Source organism: Tachysurus fulvidraco, chromosome 25 (genome assembly GCF_022655615.1).
Source record: "Tachysurus fulvidraco isolate hzauxx_2018 chromosome 25, HZAU_PFXX_2.0, whole genome shotgun sequence".
Classification (NCBI taxonomy): Eukaryota; Metazoa; Chordata; class Actinopteri; order Siluriformes; family Bagridae; genus Tachysurus; species Tachysurus fulvidraco.
In genome coordinates this window covers 9,644,098-9,657,279 of record NC_062542.1, presented here as the reverse complement: position 1 = coordinate 9,657,279, position 13,182 = coordinate 9,644,098, and the positions used below count along the sequence as shown (strand labels likewise).

At 36.7% G+C, this 13,182-nt stretch overlaps 1 protein-coding gene across 2 annotated transcripts in view; it reads right to left on the bottom strand.

The window, feature by feature from the left end:
* The window catches only part of myripb (myosin VIIA and Rab interacting protein b), an 81,876-nt gene that overhangs the window by 32,371 nt on the left and 36,323 nt on the right, over positions 1 to 13,182 (bottom strand). For both annotated transcript variants that reach the window (XM_047808804.1, XM_027173048.2), the window contains exon 4: positions 6,054 to 6,190. In XM_047808804.1, the coding sequence (XP_047664760.1) occupies positions 6,054 to 6,190 (137 nt within the window). The remainder of the gene's footprint in view (positions 1 to 6,053; positions 6,191 to 13,182) is intronic.

Below are 13,182 nucleotides of genomic sequence, written 5' to 3'. Positions count from 1 at the left end.
ATTGAGGCCAAACCCCCTGCATGTACTTGCATTCTTCCATTTAACTAGTTGCTTATTAGCATGAATATTAATAGAATATTGGCTATTTATTAGTACTTATTAAGCACATATCAATGCCTTATGCTGCATTACCTTACTCTGCATTCTTAATCGTACCCAATACCTAAACTTAATAACTACCTTTCTAACTCTTAATAAGCAGTAAATTAGGAGTGTTACACATACACAGATAATTTGATGACCCTCTCCCACACACTCCCCCTGAAATAAAGAAAAATCCTCTATAAAATAATGTTTATTACAATGATTAAGTTTATTATTATTATTACAAGCATAATAATGTATATTATGCTTTTGTGTCACTCAATGAAATAATCAATTAAAGTTCTACTTACAATTAAATCAGTCAAGACGTAATTTTTAAAATTTGTATTACCTTGCATGCATGTCTGCTTATGACCAAACAAAATGTTTATTTATATTTGTATATGATATTGTTTATATAAATTTCCCTATATTTCCAAATAATTCCTATAAATTCCCCATAGATTTCCATAAATTCGCGTAGTTTCCAATTTTGAATATTTCCAAAATTCCCCAGATTATGTTCCCTTGGAAAGTTTCCAGAAATATACCGGAAATTTACCGGAAACTTTCAACCCCTTTGCAACCGTAGGTAAGACCAGCTACAGTATGCTGTATGGCTTGGAGACCATGGCTCTGACAAAAAAAAGTCAGGAGGCAAAGCTGGGTGTGCCAGAGCTGAAGATGCTGTGATTTGCATTGAAAGCTGAGATGAGGATGGACAGGATTGAAAATCAGTATATTAGATGGTCAGTGCAGGTAGGATGGTTTGGAGACAATGTGAGAGAGGTGAGATTGAGATGGTTTGGGTACTGAGGAGGGATATGGGGTAGAAAAATGGAAAGAAAAATGCAAAGGATGGAGACCCCGGGCAAGAGCAGAAGAGAAAGGCCCAGGAGGAGGCAGATTGTTGGTTTGACTAAGTTGCAGAGAGCAGATCAAGATGGAGAACAATGATCCGCTGTAGCAACCCCTAACTGAAGCCAAAACAAAACAAAAACCAATATAAAAATCACCATTCATATTTTCATAACTGATAAATGAATGCTAGATTTGGCAAAGCAGATCACATTCAAAATGCACTGTTGCTCTTTCTCCAAAAAACTTCTATCATAAGAAAAAGTATATATATACTTCAATCAATTCTATCATGAATCCACGTAAAATTCGAGGTCAGTGCCATAAAAGTAAACTGTCCATTAGAAGACTTGTAGCCTACTAAGAGGCATCTCATTCCACTCTTCTCCCTTATGGAAATTAGTTGTCAGGTGTTTCCCAGATGACAATTGCACAAGCTGAGTTTTTCCTCTGGTGTAACATACTGGATTCACAGAAAACTTTGCTCAGTGTAGAAAAAAAAAACCCACACATTGCAGTTAATGCCAGCAGCTAAAAGCCATAATAAACTCCACTAATTCAGCTGATTAATCACAACAGTGGTTGGATCTTGTTCATGTCTGGAAAAAATGGCTGTCGGTGTTCATGGTACATAGAGCCTCTGCCATCCAAATATTTATTTTGCTAAGTCCTTTTTCACCAGCATCACATAAAAAAAAAACAAACAAACAAAAAAGAGTTATTTGCACCCACTGTGATTTCAACCAAGTAGTCCACCATGGATTTATTTTTGTCTTTTATTTTGAGTTGGTGTGGCAATAGTGCTTGATAACTATGGTATTCACGCCACAGCTTTTCAAACTCACATCACATTGCAGATTTTCAATGCACTGAGCATGCTGCAGACTTGTTGGACACTGGTGTATAGTTCAGCAGCTTTAGACAGCAGTAATTTGTTTGAAAGTTCACAGAGGTCCAGGATTTTATGCTTTATATAAGTTATGAATCTGGATCTTGACTAAGTTATGTCTCTTTAGCAACAAATCTTTAGCCTCAAGTCTCACATCTGTGTTATTTGAGCAAGTAGATTGGATTTCAAAGAGCTAGAATGGTTTACTGATATATTATGAATATATACTAGCATACTTTGCCCTGGGCTGACTGTGTGATATCATTTCTCACCTTAACTACAACCTTTTCTTTTACTTCTTTCTGTTCTGTTCTAATAAGCATGTGCAAAGCCCAGACACTTTGTATTGAACTTGTCACAACATCAGTAAACGTGTTAGCCACCATGTCTGTTTCTGCTGGCATCTTTTGTTTTATCAATAGATAACACAGGATACTACACCATTATTCTGTATAAATACTCCCCGTTGGTCTCAGTAAATTGTGAAGAGGTTTGCTATTTAATCATTGTCTCTGCATGTTTCTTGATACTCTCTTCCCTGATATCCCTGGTATCAGTAAAGAAGTAGGCAGCAGCATAACTCAGACTTCTCCTCCAAGTGAAGTCCACATAAATAAATAGATATCAAAAAGGTGGCACGACGCAGTATCACTTGCTTGGTTTTATTCTTTGTTTAGGTGGTGACGGCTTCAGAAGTCAGCAAGACAAAAATAATAAACAAATCAGGACACAAAGGTCATTAAAGAAGGGTTTGATTAATTCAAACCCTTCTTTAATGACCTTTGTGTCCTGATGTGTGTGCACCTGAACTAGTGTCTTTATATGTCAGATTAGTTTCTGTGTCTTAGAATAGTATAATGAATTCCCACCTGTCTTTAAAGGCGTGTCGTATTTTATGCTTACAAATTTATTGTCTTAAGCTTCTGATCTTGTAACTCTGCTCATAATAAAGTGTTTTACTATACTAGGATATTATCACCATTGTCTATGCAGATAATATCAAATGCCAAATTAATAAATACATAGTTCATCTTAACACTAGACAAATCAGCTTTGAAAGTATTAAGTTTGCTCAGTTTCCTGCAATCGACTGTTTGGATAGTTTCCCTCATATATAGTGGTGAAGAATGTATAGATGTTGATCTAAATCAGTAAATTTCATTACATATGTTGTTGTAGAGGGGCATGGTATCTTAGTGGTTAGCACGTTCGGCCTCACACCTCCAGGGTTGGGGGTTCGATTCCCGCCTCCGCCTTGTGTGTGGACTTTGCATGTTCTCCCCGTGCCTCAGGGGTTTCCTTTAGGTACTCTGGTTTCCTCCCCCCGTCCAAAGACATGCATGGTAGGTTGACTGGCATCTCTGGAAAATTGTGTGATTGTGTGAGTGAATGAGAGTGTGTCTGTGCCTTGCGATGGGTTGGCACTCCGTCCAGGGTGTATCCTGCCTTGATGCCCGATGATACCTGAGGTAGGCACAGGCTCCCCGTGACCAGAGAAGTTCGGATAAGCGGGAGAAGATGAATGAATGTTGTTGTAGATGTGGGCTGTTCAACATCAATAACTATTTTCCACACAGTATACAGTACATGGTACCCTGTGTCTCTTTCAAGGTATAATCCTGCCTCATGCTTAGTGTTCCATTTTTCTGGTTATATCAGTCAGCACTAAACCTGTCCTCCAAAGCATCTCTGGAATACCTTCAGCTAGCTACATATTAGACCAATGTCAGCTTGTGTTATGTCAGCTTATTCTTAGCTTCAGATATCATTTGACCATAAGTCAATATTGAACTAACCTTGTTGGGCCCTTCAGGGTGTCACCATGTGAGAGCAGGCCACAAAGTATGGTGGGGTGCTGTTGTGGAAGTTGTGAATAAATAGCACTCTGGTATGTACAGGCAAGAGTACACAATTTATTTGTGCTGCTGTGCAACAGGACCCAAAGCTCCTTAATAAACATGAGAGATGAGTTTCCTGATAATTTGTTGAGTTGAGTTTTTACAAACATGACTCAACACCAAGGCGAAGAAAGGACAACACTGTCAATCACTGTCTGTATTACAATGTCTGATCCTGTCCTGATCAGGATAACATTACCAAGGTCTGCCTAAGCTGATTCTTAGCCTTGAGTCTCTCCACCTTATCTTCAGCTCATATTAACCTTCTAACAAACTGATCTTCTAATATTTTAGATAAACATTAATCATTCCAGTTCTTTACATGTACATCACGTGTGTGGGATATATCAATCATGTATTTTATTAAAAATAAAGAACACCATTTTTCATATAATATCATAGTATTCAGCTGTCTGATTTTCAATTTTGAAGATTTTCTGATTTTCAATCTACTCTACACTATATTAAGCCTGAAAATCTAAAATAATTTCATAATTTTGTAGTTAGATAGATTAGATAATAAAGATTGTTTGAGTGTTTTCGACAAAAACTTTATTTTTGTCGAAAACACTCAAACAATCTTTATAATCTATCTAGGAAATTCCTCTTGAGGAAATTACATTACACTATGCAATGTCTGTCGTTTTGTTTCCTATAGAAGCACATAAATGAAGGACATACCTAGATGTCTCTTGTCCAAGAGCAATTAGTACAAAGAGATCTAAAATCCAAAATACATTACTGATGTTGACAATGCTAAGTTGTCAGTAGCCATTTTTCGATGTAGTCTACCTCTTTCCCCACCCCTTGGGAGTGAGGAGTGGGAGCACTCAGCTGCTCAGCCTCCACCATGTCCTTGCCCACCACGACACAGGAATTTGTTTTGCAGATAGCAATATGTCGCTACCCAAAGTGTGTATCTGTAAGATAACCGATTTCGACGTAAAGTCCAGTAAATTCTCTAGTTTGGCGTAGCACGGACCGGGACACCGATGAATATTTCCTGATAATAGCGAGCAAATCATGATAATTAAGCCTGATGCTTCACTTTTTTGAAGTCTAGTTTATGGCTTTAAATGTTTCTTCACTCAGTTGTACAGAGAAGTATAAATAAAAGTTAAGGCTAAAACATGTTTCCCATGTAAAAAAAAATTCCCAAAGCAAAAGTTTGTTTGTTGGATTGACCTATCAGCATTAATTAGAAATATTTTCTCATATCCATTAAATGGTGAGTAGTGGCTAGCAAGACTAGCAAAAAAGTTCAAATGAACTGGATTTAAAAAGTTAAAAAGCAAGCTGTATACTAAGAAAGTAAGTTCGTTATGTGGCTCAATGGTTTGTTGGTGGCTCAAGAGGTTAAGACGATGGGCTGCTGATTGGAGGTTCAGGCTTTAAGCCCCAACATGGCCAAGCTTCCACAGTTGGGTCCTTGAGCGAGGCCCTAAACCCCCTCTGCTCCAGGGGTGCTGTATCATGGCTGAACCTGTGCTCTGACCCCAACCTCTAAAGTTGGGATATGCAAAGAAACCTTTTCACTGTGCCGTAATGTATATATGACAAAAATAAATGCTTCTTCTATTCTATTTTGATTCTGTGTTGCTCTTTGAAATTCTGTTTGATCATTACCTGACTATTTGCTTGTCCCTCCACACTGTTTTGACTAGTCATTTGACTCTTATCTGCTACCTTACACCTTGTCTCCCAACATTAAGTCAGTTCCTCCAGCATTTTGCACTATTGTGATTACAAAAATGAACAGAAAATCAATAAAATTTGCAATATTTGGAGGAGTTTTATATTATATTTATATTATATTTATAGAGTTATTGCAAATTATCCGGTATGGGTCATTTCATATCATGATGATATGATATCATATCATGACAGACAAAGCCCTTTTCAATTCATGTGAGTTAAACATGAGTACAGTCATCATAGAATGTAATTACATATGCATGTTTAGTGGGAGTGATCAAAAGAAGAAGAAAAAAACAATTTTCTGCAATTCAATTCTGCAAAAAGCACAAAACACATTTAAATAATAAAAATAAATAAATAAATAAATAAACAAACAAACAAGCAAATAAATAAATAAAATAAAAATCTGCAAAATAATGAAGGGCCTGTTTGCTAGATAAATAACCTATTTTTGTGGCTCTCGGCCAGGATAATTTGTTAAATAAAATGTATTATGATGAAATAATAATGTTTTCCTCATACTGGTGTACACATTAATAGTGTGCATATGTGTGTGCATGTGTGCATGTGTGTGTGTGTATGTGTGTGTGTGTGTGTGTGTGTGTGTGTGTGTAGACAAAGCCTACCTGTCAACTCTAACAGTGCACCTCTCTCAATAATGTGCTTCTTGTAGAGGGTGTTAAGGACTTTAGCACTGCCAAACCTCTTAAAGCGACTCTTGACGTTGTTATAATACCACTCCAAAGACTGGGCCCTCAGAAGCCTGTAATAACACACACATAACAATGGAGCAACTGAAATCATTATACCATTAACATGTATCTGTGGTATAAAGTATACAGGAATCCACTTGATATCTTTAGGATTTACTCTAAAATTAGCATTTCACTGTCAGTTCACAAAATCATCTGACTTTAAGTAACTCCACTAAATAAAATTAGTCACCAGATATTAAATACAGGTTAACATTTTTTTTCTTCTAGTTTTTAGAGTAAGACATTAATCATACTGCATCCATCTTTCCATCTTTTATTTCCAGACTGAAAGCTTACTTCATGAAATAAAATCAGTTCAATGGTCCACACATGCTTGGTTAGAATATGCAGTAGTTAATTCACATCAAACAATGCTCAGAGCTAAGCAGATATAAGGAACTAATTATGAACTGATTAACACTGTCTTTCAGCATATTGCTACTTTCAAAGCACTGCCCAATATCAAATTAGATATAATAAAATATTTTTTGTGCAGCATAGAAAAGCTGGGAAGTGCAAAACAAAATAACAAATCCAAAACAAAATAACAAACCATAAAACAAAATAACAAATTGGAAAACACAACGACAATTCAGAAAACAAAATAATTCCAAAAACGATTGTGAATGAAATTCTTATTGCTGATTAGATAATACATCGGTCACTGAAAATATACAGGCAGTAAAAAATTGTGTATAACTTTATTTCTTGTGCATGTGTGGAGTTCTGAGTTTAAATCTAAATTGTCAAACAAGAAAAGGAAGAACATTCATACAGGTATGCTGTGATTTTTAATATGCTGATAGCATATCATGACATAAAGATTCATTTGCAGTCTCAAAAACACACCTGAAGAATGCAGGTATGTTTCAAAGACAAAACTATCCCAGATTAAAAGATGTAAGGAATGCTATATGATCAGAGCTTTGTGGACCAGGACAGTTGTTCGGTTACTGGACAATGTGGTTAGCACTTTAGTAGAAACACAAGTTGTGTGTTAAACGTGATTACATTATGCGGTTGCTGTAAAAACTTAACCCATGAGGGACAGCGCAGAGGAAAGGTCATAAATTTATTATCACTCCATGAGACCAAACTATCTGTGGCATGTTGATGGTTATGATAAACTAAAGCAATTTTAATTTTGCTATATCAGGATGCATTGACGTTTTTTCAAGACGCATTCTGTGGCTTATTTGATTTGATTACATTGTCTAATCATATGAATTTAATAAACATTACTTAAAAAATTCACAGTGAAAGTAGATGATCATTATTGTGAGCACTGATTAGGTAACTCCTGGCTTTGGAGAAGAATATCTTTGTAATTCTACAGTTAAATTAATTTATCTTTTTTTCTGTCTTAATACAATTTTGTGTTCATTAAATCTTAATTTCCCCCTTCTTAAAAGAGGGTTATATAAAGAAACGTTTATATTAAAAAAGTATCTCTCTCTCTCTCTCTCTCTCTCTCTCTCTCTCTCTCTCTCTCTCTCTCTCTCTCTCTCTCTCTCTCTCTCTCTCAAGATTTTCATTCCACTCATGAGCTCCCTGTGTTCCGAGTTCCGAGTCTGATTGCCTCTTCTTTCGGACTTACCAACGCCCTACCTCTGGTTGTAGTCTCATCGACTGGTTTGCAGTCTACTGGGGATTGATCACAGCCAGTGACTCATAGGATTGCTAAGACAGGGCCACACAGGGACTGTCATGCCTTCTTTGAAAGCCTTATGGTCAGGTATTCATTAGCGATCATCTGAAGACTTCTGCAGGAAGGAATTAGTGTTGGGTTTGTGGTGAACTCGGAAATTGCGCTGACCCACTAGTTCCTCAGGAACTCAGCTTTTGGTTGCTTAATTCCCCAAACTCAAACTGTGTAGAATGTGAATTGTTAAAAGCACTACACAAATAAATGTAAACTGAATTGAAACTGAATTGAGTAAGGCATTTGCCTGGAATACAGTTTAGTGATGTTTTTTAATTGCCTTCAACAGCACAGACACCACAGGCTGTTTTCAGGAAACAATACAGTGGCAGACTGCTCATCATCCACATCATGCACCTCAGAGTTCAATGCAAACGGTAATCCCTTGTTCGGTTCGGGAGACATCACAAAGCGAGTTCCCGAAGCTGAGGCAGAGGCATTAGAGTCATCCAAACAGGACGCGAGATGGAACTCATTCATCTCTCATTCAATTTCCGCTAACTGAACCTGCATCCCCTTGGCCAAAGCTGACGCACTGCCTCAACAGATGCAGGAGAAGCGATATCAGAAATTGAGAACAGTAATCACTTGCAATGCAAGAAATTGACTTCCTCAACATGATCAAGAAGAAAAGACCCTACTCTTTATATACTGTATCTTCTTTTGCACTAGGCATCGCATCAATGACAAATATTGGCTACATATAGGACAAGTGCTACAAACTATTGAAATGTTTAAAATTAAATGGGTTTTTATTGTACGAGCTGTTGAAAAGCCGTCGTTTTCTACCATTTCAAAGATTATAGTTTTAGGTAACGGACAGATGAAAAGATTCTCTTGTGAGCAAATGAGGGTCCCTGCAGCTAGGCTGAAAGTATTCAGGCAAACGCTTACAATAGGATACTTGGCTGTTGCTTGTGCATGACTGGGGTTTACAGCTGGTGAGATGGTTTCTTTCTTGAAAAAAGTGAGGTATTGAGTATGTTCTTCAAACAAAATTCATCTTTAGCACAAATAATTTTAATTCTCAAATTAATGCCATTCAGTAAACGTATATTTTTTTAAAAAATCAACGTGAATATGTACAATCCGGTCAAAGGTTTTGCTTTCAGCACTAAACCAGGCTTTTTTGTCTAAGACCTTCCTTTTGACCGTCTGTCTTATTCTGTTGTTGTAGAATTTATTTTATTTTGAAGGTAGCTTTGTATATACTGCTAGGAAGAGAAAAATAGATGACCTCATAGCATGATATTCACTTGTGAGAAAAGTAATGCTATAGGGTAGTTAACAACCCCAACATTAGCAATGTTAGCTGTGTTGGTACCATCAGTGTTCACAATTTTACAGGCTAGGTGTTAAAAAAAAGTGTCGTAAGTTGAGGTAATTGTCAACATTTTCAGCCACAAAAAACTCCAGGGTGTCTGTTGTCCATCAGAGAAGAACGCAGACATATTTCAACATATGTGTACTTTTCGATACTCATTTGGGTATAAAGTGTGAAAATATCCAGTTCCAATTTAGTACACTCTGAGGTTAGGCCGTGTAAAAGCCATGATGTTAGAAAGTGTTCAGCTGCTTTCTTTTGTGAGAAATGGGAGCAAGCTTGTTGTCTCTCCTCTTGTTTTTTCACTCTGATCTTGATTTTAGTTACCTTGCATCTTTTATTCGGAACCATGTGCAAAGATCAGATGGAAGTGCAGCTGGATCAGAATTAGGAAGGATTCTGTGTTTGTGTCTTGTTTATAATGTGCCTCACTACAGTGCTTATAAGATGTTTGGCCACAGTTTTTAAATGAGGTTTGCAATAGCAAATCTTCTTGTGAGGAACTAATCCACCATTCTAAAAAGACCTTTGAACAGATCTCCAAGAACAGCCCCAAACATAGTGGGGACACAACGAAAACCTGGGAGGCCATTTTCAACCTAAATGATGTAATGATCCAAGTAAATCTGCGATTCAAGATAACTTCAACATGATCTATCATTTTTTCAGACAGAATGAATGTTTAACGAGTCTGAAGTGTGGTTTAGATATAGATTTTCTGTAACTAAAGGGTATATACTTGTTCTGAACTTATTTGACTTTGATTGCTATACCAGTAATGTGGCTTATCATAAGTAGTAGTGACTACTTGTTTTCAACCAATATATCTCAGTACACATCTCAGTAACGGAACAAAGCTGTCACCAACTCATTGATACTTAATAATATCTGTATAGGCATACATTGAGCATACATGAGTATCAGTGGGATTAGATGCTTTCCATTCTCACTTCCGAACTTGTTTCAACTGGTTTTGAAAGCATAATGTTAAGAGCTCTCCATTTGTATTCTATTTTTAACAGCATTACAGGTGATCACCATGTCAATTAGTTTATTCAACATTTTGTTGATTTCATTAACCAGTACTTTCATTCATTTATAATACCCATGACTAATATTTAAGAAACAGTTGTTTTCTTCCTTCAAAACAATGTAACAGGGAGTCAAGCTTTGATAATGAGTGCCAACCATGGGTATATTGAACCTCTAAAAGTGACACAATTAAAAGAGAGCTTATTATTATGATAAATGTCCATCCATGCTTGGAAAGGTTACTAAGATTCCACACTTTATGAAGGTTTAATGATTATAGTTATCAAATATGTTCATGGCAAAACTTTTCAGAAATTACACACAATGTCAACTATTTTTTTGGCCAGGAACCCAGGGATTAAATTTATCGGGCCACCGCACCCATTTCAACAGAGACTTTTTCTGATGGTTTCTGATCTATTTAGAACACCCTCTGAACATACTTCACCCTTTGAACAAACTCTAGCTTGTGAAATTTTCCTTTTCTTGAAATTTATACAGTATACAGTACTGGGCAATCTTTTGATATACTTTGTATTCATTAGTAAAAATTTGCTCAGAACCTTTGTGTAATTGTCTTTTTAAATGGGAAATTCTGACTGTCTCAGACTTTAAACTTGAATTTTAGTTGCTTAATTTTTGGTGAAAATTATCTTAAAGAGTTTAAAATACATTGAAAAATTGGCTTTATTTTGATACTGGAATAGTAATTGTGATTGTATGTATGGAACAAATCCTGTACAATGTCGGTGTATTTTCTCATGTCAAAAGCTGTAAAATATCTCCACATCCTAGTCTGTAACATCCCGTTAAACCTTTCACACACTGCTTTTTGCCCCGTACCCATAGCAAAGTGATCAATTTTACTTTTTTGGATGTTTTTATCTTTTTAACGCACAAAGATCTCAAATTTTAGTAAAATTTCACACATTGCGCATGAACATTTCTAATCGAAAAACTGACTGACTGACTGACTTCTTTGTCAACAGGAAGACAATTAGTAAAAAGATTCTAGTTAAACTCTCAGTTAAACAATTTGCTAACAAAACATAAAGATATGAAAGTTGCAATCTATATCTCTTTTCTCTATATCTCTCTATTTTTTTTAAATAATAGAGCAGGTATTTTGCATCAGAGTATCATGAGATCAACCCAAACAAATCTTTTTAAATGCAGTACAGTTTGTTTCACAATGTGCAAATGAATTTGATGAATCTGTGATGTACCAGCACCGAAAGGCCTCCATGATGTTTTTACATAAATTAGTAAAACTGCTCATAACATTTAAGCTGCTTAAAATAAACCTTATATTTCCTGGAAATTGCAGAGTGTACTCAACCATGTCTCAGGAGGCAAGTTTGTTTGTTTGTGTGTGTGTGTGTGTGTGTGTGTGTGTGTGTGTGTGTGTGTGTGTGTGTGTGTGTGTGTGTGTGTGTGTTTTACAAGAGTAATTGTAGTACATTTATTTAAAGTAAATTTTAAAAAAATGTACTAAACATGCAATTTGTACATGTGAGAGTCTGTTCTGTAAAGTCTGAGTCCATAATTATTACAGTATTTAATTAAGGCTACCTCTACTTAAATCTAACCCTAACTTTAAGCTCTGTAACCAACAGGAAAGCCTCCATCATTGGATACATACTTAAGGTCACTAGGTTACATACTTAAGATACCATGAGTCTAAGACATTGTTCGGTTTTTTTTTTAAATAAACATATATGCAACAAACAAGGAAGGAAGTGCTAGCTGAAATGTTTCATGAATAAGTAGTTCTTCAAATGTCGTTTGAAAATAGCCAGTGACTCAGCTGTCCCAGGGGAAGTTTGTTCCACCACCTTGGTGCCTGAACAGAAAAGAGTCTTTTTGTATACTTGCCTCTTACCCTGAGAGATGGTGGAACCAGATGAGCAGTGCTGGAAGATCTGAGGGTGTGGGGTTCAGTGCGAGGAGTGATGAGGGCTTTCAGGTAAGAGGGAGCAGGTTAGTTTTTGGCTTTGTAAGCAAGCATCAGTGTTATGAATCTGATGCGTGCAGCTACTGAAAGCCAGTGGAGGGATCGCAGCAGCGGGGTGGTATGCGAGAACTTGGACAGGTTGAAAACAAGCCGTGCAGCTGCATTATGTACCAAGCATAAACATCTACTTTAAATATATAATCAAACCAGAAAAGTAATAAAACCATATTTATAGGTTAAGCTAAGAAAAAAATAACTAATTATGTTAGTTAATAATAAGTATGATTACTTTAGACTATAGCTATGGTTATATCATGTAATCAAGACACTGAGTGAGCTTGTCTGTCTACTGTACAATTTTTTGGGTGTTTTCAATGCCATCGTTGTTCTTGTCAACTCAAAAGTAATCATTTAAGTAGATGAGCAGTGGCAGAACCACTGCTAGAATTTTGTTATACACAGATCATTGTTTAAAACATTCAAAAATGCAGCATTTAAGTCCCAAAGCCAGGATTACAAAACTGGCTGGCAGGCATTTTAATCCCATGGCTGCACCTCTACATATATATGTAGAGGTGCAGCCATGGGATTAAAATGCCTGCCAGTATTTCTGCATATGCAGAAATCCATAGTAGGTGCTTAATCCTTCAAGTACAAAGCCCTGTAATCCTGACTTTTTTCACAGTAGATGAGAAATCTGTTTTTATGTATATGACACCAAACTAATACAGTACAGAAATCATGCAACAGCCGACCTGAATGATAAGCTGCTGGGTAAGCAGCCGTCTCTGCTTGCTGCGGGGACCAGGCTTCCAGTCCTTGGCACTGTCTGGTGACACCTTAAAGACAGCAGTGACACCCAAGACAATTACTAACTACAGGACAACTTCACCTGCCTGTGACAGAGATGCCTCACATCACTTGATGTGCCTCCGAAGACCCTGCTGCCACTCTAACACGACCCCATGCACTTTCCTCTCAGCCGCTC